At 41.6% G+C, this 21,526-nt stretch overlaps 1 protein-coding gene across 3 annotated transcripts in view; it reads right to left on the bottom strand.

Annotated features, from left to right (window-relative positions):
* The window catches only part of ap1m3 (adaptor related protein complex 1 subunit mu 3), a 49,003-nt gene extending 27,956 nt beyond the window's left edge, over positions 1-21,047 (bottom strand). Inside the window, exons 1-6 of one of the 3 annotated variants that reach the window (XM_083768211.1) lie at positions 20,843-21,047; positions 15,032-15,188; positions 13,398-13,465; positions 12,417-12,547; positions 5,837-5,984; positions 1,072-1,198 (exon numbers count right to left, since the gene is read on the bottom strand). In XM_083768211.1, coding sequence (XP_083624337.1) covers positions 1,072-1,198; positions 5,837-5,984; positions 12,417-12,547; positions 13,398-13,465; positions 15,032-15,188; positions 20,843-20,884 — 673 coding nt within the window. In that variant the 5' untranslated portion in view covers positions 20,885-21,047. Of the gene's footprint in view, positions 1-1,071; positions 1,199-5,836; positions 5,985-12,416; positions 12,548-13,397; positions 13,466-14,776; positions 14,783-14,819; positions 14,839-15,031; positions 15,189-20,842 lie in introns of those variants that run through there. The other 2 variants (XM_083768213.1, XM_083768212.1) reach the window with 2 other exon arrangements.
* Positions 21,048-21,526: the final 479 nt, after the last annotated feature.

Raw genomic sequence — 21,526 nt, 5'->3', positions numbered from 1 at the left:
TGGCAGCTTGTCGAGTATCTACATTACACCTTACTAAGACACTAATTAAACTGGCTCTATAAGAACTTGACCAGGGTGCCCTACTGCCCTCTATACTAGGTCTGCTCCTTTTCTCTCCCCTAAATCTATATGAAAGATAGGAGACCTACAAGTTTGTTTCTCCAAATCGGCTAAATAAATTTGCTGAATGTTTGGCCGAGAATATAGATGCTCTGGTTCATGTGGTTAATTTGACTGTATATGTGATCATCACTTCTTATTCATGTATTTTGCAAACGGCAGGTGGTGGACTGCATATGCAGCGGTTCCAGGGACGCTGGTCTTTCATCTACGGGCCGTATAGCCTGGGGTGCGGATTAACTCACAGAGAGAGAGAGAAAGACAGAAAGTCAGTGAGACAGAGAGTCAGAGAGAGAAAGAGAGAATAAGTGAGGAGTGGTGGGAAGAGGTGAATAAAGAGGGGATGATTGTCCGTTTGGGACTTTTTGTTGAGGGGATAGCGAGGATAGAGAAGGAAGAATTGTGAGGAATAATGCACCTGAGGTATACTGTGGGAGTGAAGGATTTAGCTATAGAGCGTCGCAGTCCCAGAAAGTTTTCAGAAAGTATTTATTTAAAGACGTTTAGCCAACTCTTGTCGTGACAAATCATGACAATGAACAAAGAAGGACGCTCTATAGAGCAGGGGAGGAGTAAGGGTAGAGGATCAGGCTGGGTTATTATTATGAGTGGAAACTTCTCCGTCAACCATTTGAGCACCATCTTCAAAACAGTGAGTGTTTAGAACAACAGTGTTTTTTCAGTACTGTCTTGAGTGTTGGTTTGGGTCCGTTTTTACATTCTCTAACACTCAATACTTTTAGGACACAATCACGGAAATAAGAGTGTCAACACAGTATGCCGTATAAACACATTTTCTGAATATAAATCACACTGCCATTAGTACCTTAAAATTTCAGGGAATTACCTATCTCTGAATAAGTATAGTCTCTAATACATAGGCTTGCTGTCTTTGTGTTAAAAGCTCTTGAGGTGACAGTAGAGTGGAATTGTACATAGAATGATACTCACTGCCAGTGATCTCAAACAGTACTTTGTCATTGAGGCCCAGCCGGAGTTCTGGCATTCCTGACAGGACCACTTTGAGCTTGATGGTGCCCACAATCTCACTGCGGAGGACGCTGCCGCTGGCACTTACCTACAGATGGACAATGGGAACAAATGGACACATCTGTGTACAAGAATACCAAATCCTACTGAAGAAGCAATAGCATGTTATGCCATTTAAGTATATTTTACAGTACAGTACAGTCAGTAAAAATAATAGTGTACAAATGTTTTACACAACATGAATGCTCTGATGTCTTAGCTATGAATGCAACACTTCAACTAACTGTCATTCGATAATAACACGATTGATGAGACTTATTATAAAGGGTTCATGTGTCATCATGTACACTGCTCATCAACACAAGAGTAAAAAAGAGAGACTTGACAGGAACACACAACACAAGGACAGATGGGATAGAGGTCAGACAGGGTCCCTGACTAAGAAGAAAGGCAGACACAAACGTACAGGCAGTGGTATTCAGTATTTAAGTCCGACGTCATTTTGTAGTGCTACGTTACGTCCAGGTCCAAGTGGCACCAGCTCCCGTCCGCATCTCATTGTAAATTGAATATCTAAACGCGTGAATCTTTTTACAGTGACGTTATTTTTCAGAAAGGAAGCCATTGAGGGTTAAAATGGGTCTTAATGCTTCCAACTCGAGTGGAATTATTAATGTTTTGTACAAGTGTCCATGACAACAAAAATATATGATGTGGAGACAATAAAGACTATTATTAAAGGTGGCAACAGTCCATTTGATCGGTAAAATATTTCTGGGGCATATTTAGAATGTGTGCAGGCTTGAGTATGTTGAATCTAGTTTGCATTAATGAGGATTTAGTTGACACAATAAAATAAAATGGTGATAGTATTCCATGCGGGACAGACGGCCTGTCACTGTCAGATTTGGGAGAGCAGCGCAGCTTTGTTGTTGCGAGGAAAGCGGTAAAATTAGACTTTCGTGGTTGTTTTCGTCTCAGATTTAGTCCGACGGAGCGTCACAGTATAACTCCATGGGGACACAAAAGCGACACAAAAGTAGGACCCGGAAGTATCTCAGGAGGGGGCGCTCACGTCACAGCTAAAATACTGAATTGACAGAACTCACAGACAGACAGGTCGATCCACAGTCATCAAACTAACAGTAGTATTAAACAAATACTAATCTGTCAAGACAGATTCTGTTAAACTGCAAAAACAATTAATTGGTTCCAAGATTGTACAAAAACATAATAGACAGACAGATCAACAAACTAAAAGTCAGGAAGCAACTAACAGGCATGAGTTCAAGTCCGTTGCTCTCCCCTTGTCCCCCATATATGGGGACTAGGTTGGTGGAGGGTGTGTAGAGCCCTGGTGGAGGGTGTGTAGAGCCCAGGATCACATTAGATGATTGACACAGGGGTGAAAAATGGGTTACAAAATCGTGGGATAAAACATATATTTAAAAATAAAAGGAAGCAACTAACAGGTTAACAGTATGGTAGGCTGGTGAACATCAGATTTGTTGTGGTCTTCGTCATACATGGGCAGGAAAGACCTGTGAAGTCTAGATTAAAAACTCCACAGACAGTCAGAGATAAAGAAATGGCTACGGCAGCAACCTAGCTGGCTGTGGCATAGAACCGTCAAGATTTTCTGTTTCCCTTTCATTCAGAAGCCTGGTGAGCCTGCCTCTAGGGTCAGCCTTATTTCCATTTTAATGGTCTTCAGATTCATGAACTCTCTACACAAGACAGCAGAGATGAGTAGTCTAATTTTTCTAAATCTGGCGAGAAATAAGTCATGCAAAATGATGCGTGTCAAAAAGATCTAGACTTAAGAATTGATATATTCATGGTTGCACACCAGAGTCGCGCAACAGAAATAGCAGATCTACAAGCGTCACAGTGCAAAACATTGTGATTCTTTGCAGCAGCATATAGCAGTCAGCAGTGACTTAACAGACTCAACAGGAAGTCACAGGATGGAAATATTTCTGTTCAGCAAATAATATAGCTCCTGGCCCACAAAACCTGTTGTGTATGGTGACACCAACTGCAGCTTGGTTCAATGAAAACAGGCAAGTGTTATTTAGTTACCTACCGTACATGGCACTACAGAACACCCATCTAGTCTTCATTTGATTTATGTAATTTTGCATGAATATCATTATCATACTACATTCACCTTCACAACCAGCTGTCCAGTCATTCACCAATGAATACAATTTCATTAGAAATACCATGACAAATAATGGCCGGGAGATTGTTTCAATATGGGAAATAGGGGACCATTTCCTCAGATTCAATTCAAGGAAGGAGGAAAATTGTGCCTGGAAGCTTCAAGGCAGGCCATGGACAACACAATAGAATACTTGGCTCCCGCTTTGGTTTCAGGATGTATTTTGAACATTTATATTCAGCTACATTTCTTAAAAGCCGTTTCCAAGAGGATCCAAAAGTAGTTGAAAATCCTTCAATTAAATTTGTACATTAATAATCACTGTACATGAGTCATGAGTGACCCAAGATATGCATTTCTTTTTTCTTTTCGTTTCCAGGGATGTTGCCGAGCATGGTTCTCTTAATCAGCGTTCTGCCTTCATTGTCAAACACATTCACACCAGGGAAAACAACTGATCATAAATGTACAGTACTAATACTATGTCTATATTGTGCTTTGCCCAAGGCCAACTAGAAGGTAGTTGTTAAGGGAGTGAAGTATCCCTCTTTCAATGTCAGGTAGTCTAAATTATTGAACCAGTTAAACAATTACTGCCCCAGTGCACCCCAGCCACACCTACACCTAAATGATTACACACAGTACACTAACACAACATGAAAAGGACTTCTCAATGTTATATCGCTTGATTTGCAGGTTATGATTGCCTTCACATCTATAATTACAGATTATAAGTTTCCTCAGCCACGCCGAATGATAAATCTAGGGTTTCATTCACAGTGCGTTTACTTTCATGTAGAATAGATGGAAAGTTCTTGGTTAAAAGAGAATGCCAGAGTCAATGTTGACACTTGACAGAGGTTTATAGCTATGAATAGATGGTATACATGGTATTACACAGCCTTGTCAGAATCACTCAGCCCATTGTTTGGTCAGCTGCCACCTTGTCAAGTTGGTCAATCTCACTACAGTTAATCACCACATAATTTGAGAATACACACTGACTGGCAAAAATAACAACCTTGACAATTATGTGCAGAAAAAAGTGCAGCTCATTCTTAAATATAAATTTAACACATTTAATTAAGATGTCATGACAGCAAAGTGGATTCATGTGTGACTCTCTGTTTGACACTGGAAAACAAATAAAATACGTGACCGCAGTCACAGCACTCAACTTTACAACTAAAGTCCACAGTGTGCGTGCATTTCCTTTTACAATGGTAAATCACGTTGTTTATTGTTTAATTGGATCATTTTGAGCAGAGGTGTGACATTCATGGCAGTGGATGTTTATGAGACACAGAGTCCTGTACTGTACTACACTATGAATACATCAAATGGGCCATGAATGAATGTACTTTTGTTGAGTCTTCACATGGCAATAGTGTGGCAAGATCTTTTTATTAGACTGGGTCCCGAGGTGAGATTATCTTTCTCAAAGTTGGCTTCCAGGCAAAAAAGATTAAGTGCTCTGGGTGTGTATGGTAAATCCCCTGCCCCTGGAAACACAGAGAACCTCATCTTATCTCACCACTCTCTACTGGCTCTGCTCTACTGTGAATACTGAAAATATGTAATCGTTTGCCCCCCCCCCCCCCCCCCCGCAAAAAGAAATCCATTTATATTTCAGTATCTGCTGCAACATCAAAAAAGTTGAAACATTTTCAAATGATTCCTGTTTAAGGAAGACAATTAAGCTCCATTTTGCTTTTGGATTTTGCTTATCAATTAGTATCTAGTATAGAATAAAAATAAATACGTAGGTTGACCTGATCTCACCTTTCTTAAAAGCAAGCAGTGTGGTGGTACTACGATGTGTAATATCTACAGGAAGGGATTTGATGTGGTATCACAATGTGAAATTGAGCTAAAATAAAACATTACTTATCCTTGCCCTCAGCCTCATAATTTTGTATTTGACCAATACATAGCATTAGCACTTAAATACATTTTTCATGCAATCCTGCAGCAAAGGCTGAGTGAAATTATTCAACCCAATAATGTAGTGTAATGTAAACACATTAAATAAGTATACTATACACTATATATGATCACAAGTTTATGTAATAGTGGCTCAGCTGTGTGAGGGAAGGAAGCTGTTTTCTAACATTCAAACACAAATAAGTGATATGATGCAAGTTCTGTTCACTACCGGGAACACACTGTGCATAAAACCGTAAAATCCTTTTAGGTTCAGACGTTTGAGCTGTTCGGTTCTGTCCAAGCTCAAAGCCATGACAAGATAACCCCACAACAACAAAGTCTAGAACATTAAGATTGCTAGAATTCAGTTAGTTTTTATCTACTGAAATATATTTGATACATTAAAAGCTGCTTTGGTGACAAACCTCTTTTAAAAAAAACCTATAGGGAACAGTAGACCGACAGGAAAGGGGAGTGACACATGGCAAAGACCGTTGGGCTCGGGAGTCGAACCAGCAGCATGCCGTCCGGCTGGCTTGGCAGCCTTGGTGCCCAGGCAGTTGCGCCAACCGTCCGGGCCAGTGACAAACATTTTAAGACAGCAAAGATTTGACAAGTGAAATAAATAGTCCTCACCAGCAAGTTGACTGACTCAATGACATCCATGAAGACTTCATTCTTCCTGTACTTGATGCCCTCTGACCGCCAGGACACAGCATTAGTGACGGTGGCAGGGGGCCGAGGCGCCCCCACCTCCAATTTGTGGCCCTGCTGGGTAATGTACCTGAGAGAAACACAGAGACAGAGAGAGGGAGAATGATGGAAACCCAGACATGGACATTAAAATGAGTTTGGTTGGTCCCACACGGAGCTAGCTTGTACGCCTGCTGTTTGATAAACATCTGCATATGTGTCCTTTCATTGAAAGCTTACCACTGTTTGAAGGACCCGTTTGCAAAAACAGCAGTATACTGTAAAATCCTCAGTGTCCTCATTTCACGCTTAAAGGGTTAACACACTAAGAATTAAAATGTCTGTGTTCCTGGGTCTTCAGAGCACATTAAACTAAACTCATTTCTTCTACTTCAACTTGTTAAAAGTATTCAATTTGAAAGTAAGGACTGCAGCAGAAAGCATCGGTATAGTGTGATATCAACCCCAGACAGATTTAAGGAGAACAAGGAGACACAAAAAAGGAGCTGCTCTAACACGAATCAATTAAAATGGGTTTTGAGGTATGAACAAGTTATTCATGGATGTAATTAGAACAAGAGGGTTACGAACCCAATGTGACTGACAGATTAGAAAACTGTTATCTGAAATAAAGAGAAGATGAAAGCGATCACCTAGAATGGATGATTAGCATGAGTCAATGGGTGGATGGGGTGAATGGACTTGGAACGATCCACAAGATGGGTTTTTTTCATTCACCTATGGGTTTCCTTTATTATAAAAGAGTTAGTTGTTAATTCCATTAAATAATTGGCCCATTTGTTTAATTGAAAAACTTCTATCGTCCGTGTCAGTATGTCTACCCATCTGTTCATGCATCACACAATAGGCTTGGGTTGCCTGTTATTGTTAAAAGTGAGAAGCCAGTTTGCTGTTGTCATCAAACTCGTCCAGGGGGAGAGGAGTGTACCTAGGTAACAGCAACATGTGACCCAGTGTGTTTATAGACAAACAGCTTCCCCCTGCCTCTCTCCAGTGTTGTGCACTGGAGTTTCCATAGAAGAAATCAGAGAATCAGGGCTTCCTCATTATTCATGTCACAATTTCCCCAGAACCACATTAATGAGACATTAAGGGGAGACAAAGAATCAGGGCTTTCCTTGCAAGTAGAGCGACCGTCTGGGAACCGGAAGCTATCCAGTTTGAACCCAGGCTCATCCTTGCTTCAAGTGCCCTTGAGCAAGACACTGTACTCCCAACTGCTCCCAATAGTTAGAATGGGTCAGACAACTAATTTCCCTGGAATAAATACAAGTCGGTAAGTCAGTTACCCAAAACACATATTCTTTGTGATGGGCTATGAATATGTATTATACATAAAGGAAAGGAAGTAATATGAAGCAGAGATGATTACACTGGTTGGATAGGATACAATGGACTGGCAACGACTGTACATTTATAAATAAAGAATTTTACACCATGCACTCCCCAATCGTTAAAACACACATGAGGACAGTTCATACATGGCGGTATAGTGCTGACACACAGCTTTTCACTTTTGAAACCCCTCGACAGATCTCTCCCCGAGCTTTCTCAGTAGTTCCAACGCTAACCTCCCCCTGCTAGCCTCCAGTCTTCCCATTGCTCCCCTCAAAATCCACTCCTCTCCCAATCTGTCTACACTATTATGCCTGATTTATACTAGCAGATCTACAAGCCCACAACCCTCACACCACGACACATTGTGGTCTTGTCGATCAGCTATTTTTGGTGAGCAACACCAGTGCGCAACCAAGTATAAATCAGGCTTTACCCACCCCTTTACACCTACTGTACCCCCAAGCCTCTAATCCTCCCATCCCTCTCACCAAATCCACTGCTCTCCTTCCCATTGCTCTGAGTCTTCACTAATACTAACCCTCCCACCTCCTGGCCTCCATCCAACCCATGCCCCCAATCTCCACTCCTCTCCACTAGTCCTCTTTCTCATCCCCTCATCTTCTCCTCTCTTGCCCAGGCCTGCAGTGACTCCCCTGAGTGATGTGATAGATTGATCTAACTTTGCATACACATCTGATGCCCCCAGACTCCCACCCCCGATTCCTTCATCATCATCACTGTGAAATGGGTACCGGTGAAGCAGTGTCTTGCCTAAGAAGGACTTACAGGCTGTGGCTTTTTTTTCTTCTGAACACCTACTCCTGTTCTAAAGATTAAATTTATCTAAAATAAATCAAATCTTGAATAATGATTCACGTTTTCTTCTCAATAGGATTCCCACATCTATGGGTTCTCATAGCTATACACTTACTTTTAAAAGATCACTGTGTGCTTTTATAGATTTTTCTACTCTCAAATCTCCCAGCTGGTGGTACTGTAAATCCCACTCCACTGATGTTGGCACCTGAGCCCACTATGCCTTGGTCAGAAAGATCCTTAAACGATAGCCACCCCAGGAAACATACATGTATTAGGAATACTTTAAAAAAGTAAAGTGAAAATTCTTGGCTTTCCGACACTAACAGATTTCCGCCAAGCTCACCACTTGGTAAAGCGCATTGTTTGAAGGTGTAAGGGAGGAGAGAGCCAAATAGGACAGGTTAAAGATTTGGCTACATAAACAATGCATTCACTCACAGTAGTATTCACGTGTATATTAGTGATATATTAATTAATACTGCCCTTTTGGTACCGGCCCCCTCCAGAACAATGCAAGTTGGTAAAGCAGGCCGCACCCATTTATGCATGAACAGTTGTACTTGTCACCGTCAGAGTAGCCGTTGTACCCATTATCAGAGTACGAAGTACACAGTGCAGTACGACTACTAAGCTTTTAATAATGCTAAAAAATTATTAAATTTCATAATGATTTCAATATAGCCTGTAGAATGTTAGCCTCAGGTAGCAAGACTAATATCACTGCATGGATATTAGTCTCGTGCCCAAGTATTATTTATTCTTTGCAATTTCCCACCCCATATTTGCATAATGTAGCTTTTAGCAAAGGTTCAATAAGGAAGATCTTAACGCTTTAATTCGGCCTTACGTCATTTCCGTTCTCACGCTGTCAAAGTCTGTTCATTCACAATCCTGAGCGCGAGCACTTTGCAGCAGCCAATCAGCGATTAGGCTCCATTCTTTAAAATGCCTGTCTCTAACCTGTCATTCTCGTTTCAGCCAGCGACACCCACCTCCATCCCCAGCTCCACCTTGCCAATTCCTGGAGCTGAATGGAAAGTGGGCCATGCATCTGCTCTGCCACCATCAGCGTCTAGACTCCATGGGGGGGGGGGGGGGGGGGGGGGTTCTCTCTCCTATTAATATTTTATGCCTACTAAATGCTCATTGAGTCTAATCGCCAAAATAATCTTTTGCAATAAACATTTGCTATTTTGCTTGCTCCAATAAATTGCCAAAACTAATCTTTTGCAATAATCATTTAGCTTGCTCCATATTGGTGTGATCTCTTTTATTGAACTGGGCCCTGGTTGGCTCCTCCAACCACTTCAGCTGTGAAGTCCTCCCACAATTTAGAGGGGCCAGACTTAATCTGCCTAGGGCAATATGCATTGCAAAGGCAATTGAAGGCTGGCTATGCGAGGCTAGTTGAATGTTGCCATTTATTGCGCCACTAATCACTAGTCTAGTACCGCTTAACTGCTTTGCCTGCACAGCTTGTTGGGTGGAAGCGTCAGTGCTTTGCTTGACGTGGCGAGAACACTGCCCCACTTTCTCCCATCCCCAAGTTTCTTTATTATCCAACAGTTCTGAAGAAGGGCGAAATACTCCAAAATGAAACGGGGCAGAGAGGATTGCCAGGCTGCTCTTACATGAACCCCCTCTGTACTCTTTATTCTTCTCTTGTGGGGTTTTTTGTATGCTCGATGAAAATATGTCTCCGGAACCGAAGGGGGGGCTTTACAGAGTAAAAGTGGCCATGTCTTCCCGGCACCCCAAGCTTCTATTTTTAAGGAATCCCGGTGCTGATTGTGTTAACTGCAGTATCTGACTAAAAAGTGTCACCCATAAAACTAGAGGGACCAATAACAACGATCTGGTTCCACCCACCTTTAAAGCAAACATGGGTAAATTATCCTCCTACAGCACTGCCACCCAAGTGTGGAACATGCTGACCCCTTTCCTTCAAAGATGCAGAACATTGGCTTAAAATGTTAAAATAGGCCTGAAAATCCAGGGCCTGAAAAGGCCAAAGGGGTAGGTAAATATTCACTCCTTTAGACAGGTGATCACCCCGCCCGCCTCCATTTTGAGGGGCGCTAGCCCCTCCAACGTCTGGCTTCCCCCATGACGTCATGCGGAAGCCAAGTCTATGGACTATGTGCTTGCCCCAAAGGCGCTCCTCACAAGTGTGATTTTTTCCCTACTTTTTACAATGGACTTTTTATGGTGTCATCCTTTTAGATTTAGACCAAGTGCTTGACTGTACTTTGTTGCCGTTTGCATTTCTGTCTAATGAAGTATTTAATCAATCGAGTGACAAAAAAGAAACTGTCTTGGACCTTGAATCTCTATTATTAATATTTGACAGTTCTATTATTTTGCTACATGTTGTGATCCACACGTAAATTGTACATTTTCAAATCTAAATAAGGCGTCACACTGACCAAGTCTCATTGTGTGCAAAGAAAACCCATTCAAAACACAGCAAGTGAGAGCTTTTTAGAAATGCTTGCTGTGTCAATCAGAACATAAGTCTGTTTCCTGTTGAGGTGCAATATTTTCCTCCAATGGTAACCATGCAAAAATGTTCTGGATAAACAAGTTGTTGATGGATTGATTGATTATTCCTCCCACCTACAGAGCCCTGAATACCTGTTGACATGAAGCAGAAGTCTAGGATTGCAGAGAGATGAAAGACAGCGACTAGTGGGCTGTGGTTGTTTTGTTTGGATTTGTGTTACGCTTTGCCCAATTCTCTTCAGAAATGCTAATGAGACGATCCACGGGGTTGGAAGCAAATTGACAGATTAACATAACAATAGCAATCAAAACATACACACCGACTAGATACTGTACAGACTTGCACACACGTAGAAACATTGACACACACACACGCACGCATACAGGCAAGATGTTTCAGAACGGGGGGGGGCGAAAGACGACTTGTTATGTGTGCCTGAGTGTTTCTTTGGCAGTGAAGAACAGTGCTTTTCTGCGTCAGTCTCTTGACCAGCTGACAGTGGCATTGAGAGTGTCAATAGGAGCCTGGCAATTATGGGCCCTATTCAGAGTGACCCCGAGACTATAAACAAACCTCACACACAGAAGAGCACCACACACAGTAAAATAAGTATAAATACGGCAATATATAAATTGCATACTCTGTTCAAAGTAAAAGTTTGGGAAAATGCACATAAATATATATATATATATATATATATATGATGCGTCCCAGTTGCATCCATGCGATGTATTTTCGTTCTGAGTATCTCTGGGTTACTTTAGTAACCTCAGTTTATCAAGCGAATCGAGCGAGAGAATCGCCTAAGGGTGGCGCCATTTCCATGGTGCCAACACAGAATAAATCCATATACTCACGAAACAATACTGATTGGGTCGTGCAGCTGTCTGTCACGACTGTGGCTGCAAGCTCCGCCCAGAGCCTATAAAGCAGCACACAGCCGGAAAAGACGTCATTCCTGCCTTTTTCTGCGCTAACACAGATTTTCTAAGACTATCTATATATACAGATACAAAGTAATATTAGTAACTAAAGTTTTCAATAATATTTTGCCTCTGAGATGTAGTGGAGTAGCCATACACTATATCACAAGTACTGATAATTGGAAATACTAAAGTAAAAAAATACAAAGAAAATTACTTAAGTACAGTACTTGAGTATGTGTACTTACTTAGTTACTTTATACCATTGATCTCAAAGATAATGAAAAAAGGAAATGAATTCCCATGTAATGGTATGTATTTAAAAAGCAACACACAATATAGCCACAAATAAAGCATGAGTTACTGCAAGCATGACTTCAGTGAATGTTGAACCTATTCCCAGAACATGGCACGCCTCCCGGGAGCCAAAAGAAAAGTGAAACCACCTCTTGTTAGCTAATGAGCAAAAGCCCATTGTGTACAAAGGTACATTGTTAACTTGAATCACCAGAGCCAGACTCGGTGTTTGGTGAACAAAAAATATATATATAAAAACCTAGGACAGCAAAGAAATTGTAAAAATGGCCCATATCATAACAGACTGTGTTGGAGCTGGTTTTCTAACTTAAGTGCATCTGGGAAGTGAACCCCAAAATTGCCACCCAACCAAAAAACCTGCAAAACACTAGATGGATTAATACCCGATAATAGAAGATTGCATTGGGGTGGGGGGGGTTGGAAGGAGTGTGGAATGAAAAACAGTAACTGAGCAGCTCTTGTAGTGCATCGGCACAGAAACCAAACACAACAGCTGAATGCTGCAGGCTTGTGTCAAAATAAAGAGTGAGCTTCATTCCTTTCAAACATTGGGATTTTACCCACAATAGTAATATAACCAGAGTGTCTCAAGTGTTCTTACTCCTGTAGGATCTTGCTATCGGTGGTCTGAGGGAAACCAAAGTCCATCACCTCGTCCATCAGCTCATACACTGTCACAAAGTTGTCACGGATGCTCTCCTCTTCCAACTCCTTAAAGTATTCTTTAAACACCTACAGGCACAGGCACACACACATTTACATGACTTTTTGTAGCAGTTCTCATCACTTTTCAATTCTAAACATTGTCCTATTTAGACAAACTGCAGTGCAGGGCACATGCGTAGGGTGAATTTGATTAGTTGACTCATTTATCACCAATTGCGCCTTTTGACGTTAAACAGTGTTTTCTAGGTGCAAAGCAAGGCACACAGCGCAAAGGTTATATTAAATCTCTGAATTAGTTATGGGTGTGTTATGGGAACAAAATAAATGATCAGTGTCCTCTCAAAATCCCTTGTGGAGCTAGTTGTGTCAGTAGTGCAATGACTTTTTGGGAAATAAATATTTGTACATTTAAAAACTGTGTACATTGGTGACTATAACTATAATCTACCTGATCTTGAGGCCTACAATTTTTTTGTTTCCTTATCAAGTAGTCAACTAGTACCAACAAGGTCGACTAGTGGATTTACTAGTCGACTAGTTGAATAGTCGACTAGTTGCATAAAGCCCTAGTGTAGCCTAATGGTCTCCTATCTATGATATCAAAACAGTTCAATTTAATAACATGGCTCATTCCCTTCTTTTTTTTTAACACCCTTTTCTCCCCAATTTAGTCATTATGCCAATAATTTCCTCCCCACACACATTTGTGTGTTGTCACTGCTGTTCTGTCCTACAAACTCACCTGGAGCAGGCTGCAGAACAGAGATGCAGCACATTGTGTGCGCTGGAGACCCAAATGGATATTTGCTACGTAGGCGCACATCTTAATCCAAATCACGTGTGGTAATATCTGTGCTCACTAAACTGGCTTCAGAAGATTCACACTTTGAATTAGGTATCAAATATACACACTCACCTGTACTATTTTATAGAGAAATGAGTACACCAGTGCAGCATTGGCATTCTTCTTTGTCATTGCTACCACTGAAAAAGGACCGTTAGGAACTACAACAGTAAGTCTAGTAGTCGACTATAAGTGATATGTTACAGTTTCAAAAGCACCCAAAAATACAATGGAGATGAGTGTTGAGTATCCCTCAAGATATCCCTGTGATTAATTAAAACATTGAAAGTTTCCCAAACACCACATTAGCCTTGCATGTAACTGAGAACACAGCTAAGGGAATTTAGAGTGGCTTGGAAGTTGGCGGTCTAGTACACTGCATGGGGAATAAAAACAATTCACCAATGCACTCTTCTGTTGAATTAATAATGATAAGGAACATTTTTAAATGTCCATCCTCCCTTTGGAGAGCAAAAAAGAAGAAGTTGATGTACAGTGCTTAACACACCATAGTAAATCTCTGTTAAATATTTCAACTTGATGTGTTGCATGATACACTGAAATTAAATTGAAGCTGAAACTAGACTGAAAACTCAGCAAGCAGGACTGGAGGGTCTCTCTGGTACTGCACTGAGCATGTCGAATGCAAAGACGTCTTCAGTCACACTCACAACCATCACTAATGGGCAAGAAAGAAATATTATCCATTGTCCTTTATCGTCCTGATGCATCCTGTTTATGTTCAACAAGGAAATTCTGTGGATCTCAGAACGACATGGCGCCGGCATGTGGATATTGGACTTCATGTGAGTGACCAGCCTGTGCCATAAGTGATCTACTGTATGAAGTATCTATGACACACTGCATGACTCCAAATCTGGTACACAGCTCCACTGACTTCCATTATAAAATGTAAAATAATTGTGGAGGTAGCCTACTGGCAGCGTGAACAGTTGCCGATCGTCCAATGGTTTCTGCAAGTTTACCTCCGGACAGACAGAACGACACCCACATACCTTCTCATAGATGGCTACTAGCCTCTTGCAAAGCCACGCAGTAAAAACAAATGCAAACTAGAAAAATGTGCTCTTCAGAGTACAGATCTTTGCCAGGGCAGTTAGTTTATTGTGGGCCAGCAATGGTTCATGGCAGTTCATGATTTGATGCATTTTGTTAAAAATGGGCCACTGCAGCAAACCTTGGAAGCCTATAAAAGTGAGGGGGTTTTGCAAACATCGGCGTCCAGGTGGCGCTATAACAGGCCGATGTGAAAGAATTGGGGCAGAGGCTTTTTTTACAGGCCTCCAAGTGCCTATTCTGGTAATAGCTAGTAAACTCAGTGAGCATCTACAAAGTGACAGTGTTAATTTGACTGATCCATTCTTATGTTTTCATATTTATGTAAATTAACAAACAGTAGTTTACTGTGAAATCAACCTGTGGTAGGATACAGTAGAGGTTACTTTACTCAGAAATCAACCTGTGGTAGGATACAGTAGAGGTTACTGTACTCAGAAATCAACCTGTGTTAGGATACAGTAGAGGTTACTGTACTCAGAAATCAACCTGTGGTAGGATACAGTAGAGGTTACTGTACTAAATCAACCTGTGGTAGGATACAGTAGAGGTTACTGTACTCAGAAATCAACCTGTGGTAGGATACAGTAGAGGTTACTGTACTCAGAAATCAACCTGTGGTAGGATACAGTAGAGGTTACTGTGCTTGATCCACAGGAAGTGGGAGGAGCCGTGGGTGACCAGTGGTGACATCTCAGCTTCCTCTTCTCTCATCATCAGGATGGGCAGGAAGTGATCAATCTCATTCATATCCATGTTCCCCATGTAGTTACGGCAGATCAGCACCTGAATGAAGAATGTTGTCATTGTTGGGTACTAGAAGCCTTGTCCAAATCCATTATTTGCCTTGATATTCAGTATCGCTTTCAGGTTTGGCCCAATAATTATATCCTTTTCACAGCAGGAGGGTGTTTCATTTGTGTACTGTGTGAACTAAGTTCCAAGTATATATTAATTTGACATTCAAATCTGGTTGGCCGATACAGGTAGTTAATTCAAGTAATATCAACTATAGAAATGTGTGGTTGCCGCATTTTCCCTTGACTCCTTGACTCTCTGGAAAAGTAATTTGAAATGTTCTATAATGCTTGAAAAGTTTGGTCTTCTGCCTCTGCAAAGGAATTTATGTCTATATAAACGATTGTAAAACATAGATTGGTTACGTAACCAACAACAGCCAATTAGCTACTACAAACGTTATGCAAAGCTTGGCCAATCACAGCAGAAGTTAGGTAGGTTACTCCGGAAGAAGAATAAGAAAAAAGTGTGACAATAACTATAGTCTGTTTGCCCTTTGGTCAACCACACTAATAAGAAAATTATAAGAAAAATTTAAAACTTTAAGGCAAAGAAAAAAACATGGCAATACATACAGTACATATACTGTGTCACACACACACACACACACACACCAAAAGGAGGAGGAAAATTGAAATACAAAAATAAATACCAGGAAAAGTAATCTGGGGAGAGAAAGGGATATGAAGAGACCAGTGCTCAGCCTGTGATGGTGTGGGGGGGGGGAATCGCAGCAAGAAAAGATCAAAGGTCATTGGAGAAAGGAAGGTATATGGGAAGCCTTGTATTTAAAATGTCACACCACTGAGGGGTACTATCCTCACACTTCAGCGATTCTTTTGTATCTTCCTGGAACTCCATTTTCAAATTTAAATTTCCAGCCGGAAGTACTGAAAGCTACAGTATTGTCTGGGTAAATCTCTCTCTCTCCCTTTCTACACACTCGCTTATTCCGAGTTTGAACAAGCAAATGCAACCACCACTAATAGTCATTGAAGAACTGCCTTACACAGTAGGCTAATCTAGTTATCCCTTCTACACGGGCATAATTAAACACATTTATGATGACAGGCAATGATGAGCTCCTCAAGCAATGTACTCATTAACATTCATAATTTCTTTGTTGCCGAGACGAATTTCAGCATGTTTTTAAAGAGAATATAAAGTGAGACGACGACAAGTTTTTGCCTCTTATCCCTTATACATTTTACTAAGAGACTAGTTCCATGGACGAGCAGAGAGACAGGGGCTGAAATTCCCTAAATTGCAAAAATAGCTGATCTTCAAGCTCTCAACACGTCGCGACCCCACACTTTTTAGCTACTGGCGATATGACGTGGATTTCTACACAGAGGACAAATTCTTTCAATGTAAAATGTCATGTTCAAGTTCAGGAGAGTTTGGAAAAAAAGGCATTCTGACTTTGGGTATGTCATTTTCATTTATTTCACCATTTCATTTAATTAAATGCTGCATTCAGACGGGTAAAAGGGCAAGTGCTCAAGCCCCCTTTGATGTCCATGTGTGACTAGTTCAGTATTTGCAACTAGAGATTGCAAGGCTATGTCTCACCTCCTGAGATAAACCTACAGCTACTTCAATTCAGTTGAGTGGACAAACCTTAACTAAAATGTATAGAGTTTATACAGTAAACTATGCATCATAAAAGAGTTACTCAAAATACTTAGAGAATAGAGTCAAAAGCAATTTGTTGGCTGACAAACACACCCTTTGTTGTAATAGTGGTTTGACTCACCTTCAGAGGTCATTAGTAACCAATTACAAAAACTGATTCTGTTTTCCTCAACTCAACAACTAAGTATTGGCACTTTAGAGGGAAATTACAGTATATTGATTTGGTATCTGCTGAAAATATCCTGTGTAGTTAATAGTTATGTACATGTAGTGAATACAAAAATAAAGACTCTTCCCAACACAGATTGCATTTACGATGGTTTTCTGGAATTTTAGAAAGACTTTCAATAAAGATAAAGTTAATTGGACTTACAGGCGAGGCGTTTACAATGATTGAAATGAAAATAAATGCTATATGCGATTGATCATAATCCCGGTACAGTAGGCCAGTAAAGCCTCTATCTTATGTTAACAGTTTGACTGTTTTTTACGTTTAACACGCATTTTAATCAACCCCCTTTCACTGCCGAGATTGTTGTATTACCTTTAGAGCATACGCTGATTATTTGGGCTTTTAATCCGCGAAAATCCAGCGAAAAAAGGTCCCGTGGTTTGTTATGATCCGAGTGTCGCATCCACCACCCGGATGCACCCGGAAGACGCACACAAGACTCGTCTCAATGAGGCGTTGCACCCAATGCATTTCCATTGGCCTCAATTTCCCAGAAGCCCTAGCAGCCCACAGCATGTGATGATTTCCGGTTTCGTCATCACAGCGAAGGCATCCAGTCTCATACTCCGCGACGAAGACGGATTTTCTTTTGATTCATTACATTACGGCGGATTAAACACATAAAACAAAAGGCGGGTATGTCCGATACGGCAGCGACATTAACCTGGAGTAATCCATTCGCGGCACGGAAACTGTTAAGCAAGCTGCCTCAGCAAATAATCCATCTCCTGCACAACTAGTGCATCACTCAGCTAGCAAGACCATTTGATCTGCGTTTCGACACCATCTTGCATTGTTGTGTGGTTGTCATGGACATAATTATTTGTTATCTTATGCCCCCCTCAAAGATTTGGGGTTTCACCAATAGTAAAATGTTTATACCCTTGTCCCTTTCAGAGTTAAATGAACACTGCATGACATTCTACTGTGCAGCAGCATCACCCCTTAAAATCCGATGCACAAACAACTCCCACATAATAACTATCCATAGAGGCACACTGAAAAATAAAAAAAATCACACCCATGTGAAGTAAGTGGTGCAACTCCGTGTGGGGGTCCCCAGGGAGGTAGGGGGGGTTCCAGACCCACAGGGTGCCGGCCCGATTGAGGCGAGCCGCCCCACGTCCCTCTACTGTACCCTCTACTGTACTGGCACACCCGAAATCACCATATATACAGTTAATATGTGCGTGTGTGTTTGTGTTAAGTTGCTCACAGGTGGTGAAAAACAACCATGCTGTTTTCGTGCTCAGACACACCCAGCCAGCCAGCCACCCACCCAGAGACACACATAGTCACTTAAGGAAGTGGTTGCACCACTTAAAAAATCAATTACAATAATTTTGTCATTGAGTCATTATTCACCGAGCATCAGGATATTTATGACACCCACTGGCATTTAAAATTGAGGCATTTCATTAGCTGCTCTTATCCAGAGCAACTTACAAACGGTGTAAACTGCAAATGGTCAAGTAAAGAGTGCAAAGTAAACAACAAGGGCTGAGGCAGAGTCTGAAGAAGTGCGTTTTCAGACGGTGGTGAAAAATGGGGAGTGTGAGGGAGATATCAGTCATTCCAGTCATTCCATTTAACTTGAATGTATCCATTCAAAGACCATGATAAAGAGCTAACAAAGATCTACAGTATAGCCCCGTTTATACAGGCCAAGGCCTTGTTATCTAAAATGCAGGCAGCACAATGAGTCTGGAGGTCTCTTCAAAACTCCTAATAATTATATTTTCACTTCAAGCAAATACATTATGTCGCCATATGATATTAACAAAAACTCTTGCAGAGAAACATCCATTCATTGAACATTATGGAAGCCGCAGTTCCACTGGGACCCTTGCAGAAAGCGATGTCATTACATTTCTCTATACAAGATAAATGAGTCTAATTAGGCTCAGTCAGGCATGCACATGACCAGCCATGGAGCATCTGTAGCCACTGTATGGGGCCAAATGGCTGTGCTGGGACGAAACTGAGCTATCGTGAGGGTTGAGGGAACAGGTCTGATTCTTTCCTACTAGTATGTGTAGTAGTAGGCCTAGGCCTAGTGCCTACTATATGTGCGCGAGTAGCCCCATATGTGCCCTCTCCCTACGCTATCCCCCCCACCCCCCCACCCCTTTTTTCCCTCACTGTATATTGTGTCTTTTCCCTTTTTTGCTTCCCATATGATGAATTTAGCTACATAGAAATGTCTATTTGTATGTCTCTAAATGTTTGTATGTCTTTAAATGTTTTGATGAATTGAACAATGTGGACCCTGTTGTAAACAAGTGTAATGCTTAATTGGGTCGTCCACTCACAGTTGACAGTCTTTGTATTGAGTTTGTGCTTAAAATGTACTGTAAATTCTACAAACTGTTAATAAATATTTCAATCAATCAATCAATCGCTCATTCTGTAGCTCCGAGCTACAGAATGAGCGTAGGGAGAGGGCACATATGGGGCTAGTGCGCGAGTGACAACATAAGAAGCGTAGTATAATCAGCAGACATCCAGGCTATGGAGGCTAATCCACCACCCCTGGCACAGTGGCACCTAGCCCCTCTCGGGACCCTACATAAAGCTTTTCTGAAATTTTGATGAGTTTTATGTTGGGTCCCTGGTCAGACCTATATTTTCGTATGGAAATTCCAGTACGCGGAAGTAGAAATTCTCTCTAAAATAGGATCTGCGCCAAGTGACGGCATTTTTTTACTTGAGTTATTCTGAATTCGGGAACTTTACGTACCTATACATCCCGCTGCGAATATCTCCTGTGGCGCGGAAGCCGTTAAGTATTTTTAATCCATGTTTGACCGATTTGGTCGCTTTATTTCTTCTTGTTTGTTTACCGTTTATTGTACCGCCTCCCGGTGTGCGGTTGGCTTGTGCGGCTACGTCCCTGCCTCTGATCTGCTGTGTCATAGCTATAGCGCCACTAGCTAGCCAGATAGGCGGTACAATGAGGTGTCAATAAACAAGGAAGGAAGAGAAGAATCCAAGCGTCCAAATCGGGCAAACATATATTAAAAATACTTAACGGCTTCCGCACCACAGGAGATATTCGCAGCGGGATGTATGGGTACTTATACTTTACATATTCAGAAAGCCTCACAATGAAAAATATCGTCAAAGAGCGCGGGGAGCCGCTAAACATGTTGTTTATGTTTAAAAATGGGTGCGTACCAGGTGGCATGGTAGTAGTGCAACAGGACCCAATGCTATCTGGGTCGTCAAAATGTCAGAAACTTCAGTAGCATTTGGGTTCTGCTTGGAGGGCTAAGTGGCACCATGTCCTCAAACACATGGGTCTTTTTTGCTTATTCATTCACATTATATGAGAGAGAGAGAGAGAGAGAGAGCGAGCGAGCGAGCGAGCGAGGGGTTACATTGTATACAGCACATTAAAGAGCTTGGTTTATTAATATAATGTTAAAATAAGGATGTTGCAACCATTGCCAATACATGCAACTGTCAGTAACAAACTTTAAATGAATAGGACAGAGCGGTCGCGTCGCGGCACAAGAACCGCCTAGTTTAACAAGTTTGACGAGTTCTTTATCCATTCCTATTCTTCTCCCTCTCTACCATGTGTTACAGAAATCTCTGACTCGAATTTTACAATTGTATTAATACTTAATAATAGGCTTCTACACGTGCCTGCATGCTGCACACACCATTCATTCACATAACGATATGTCATTATGTTCTAGCGTTGCGCTAACACCTGAACGAACGCTCAGCAGCAGGTGGAGTCATATAACTTCAAGTCGCAACAACTCACCTTTCCTTTGAGGTCCAGGATGAATATGGCAGATGCTGACATCTTGGAAGATTATACAGAGTTCAGTAAAGTGGACGGATGGGAGTGGCGTTCTGTAATTCCGTGAAATGCGGGTCATTTATTTGTACAAATACTCAGCCCTGTCATCTTCCTCGCACACCGCCGTCGCTCGCTGCTGCTGTTGCGCGTCTGCGATGTGCTGCCTTTCCGGGTATTGTAGCCTCTCTCAGCCCCGGCGTGTCACAGACAGACCTGTCGGGCAGCTTTCATCACTGGAGCTCAGCTGTGCATGCGGCCATTTACACTTCAGTCGTACGACAGTGAGTGTCGCTGCTTGGAAAAAAGGAACAGATCCAGCGACACCCTCGTGTGATGGAGTACGTCGTCATCGAGATACTTCGGGTTGTGGTAGTAGTCTAGTCTATAGTTTGCACATCTGCACCTTTCATCAGTGAGGCCAAAATGTTTCTTATAATAATTATTGATTAATTTCTGTCTAATGTCCAGATCAATGTAGGCCTACCCCAGGTTTTCATTTTATTTCCTGATCTACGGTAGGCTATACGGATGGGCCAAGAATTATTTAAGAAGTATTTTTCATCAGGCAACTGCACTGCACTGCACTGCAACTATTCCCATCATTGAGTACATGATGGGAATATATGAGTGCAGTGCGGGCACAAT

Source organism: Protomyctophum parallelum (genome assembly GCF_964188405.1).
Source record: "Protomyctophum parallelum genome assembly, chromosome: 6".
Classification (NCBI taxonomy): domain Eukaryota; kingdom Metazoa; phylum Chordata; class Actinopteri; order Myctophiformes; family Myctophidae; genus Protomyctophum; species Protomyctophum parallelum.
Note: the sequence above shows the minus strand (reverse complement) of the source record. Positions and strands in the feature narration are given on the sequence as shown.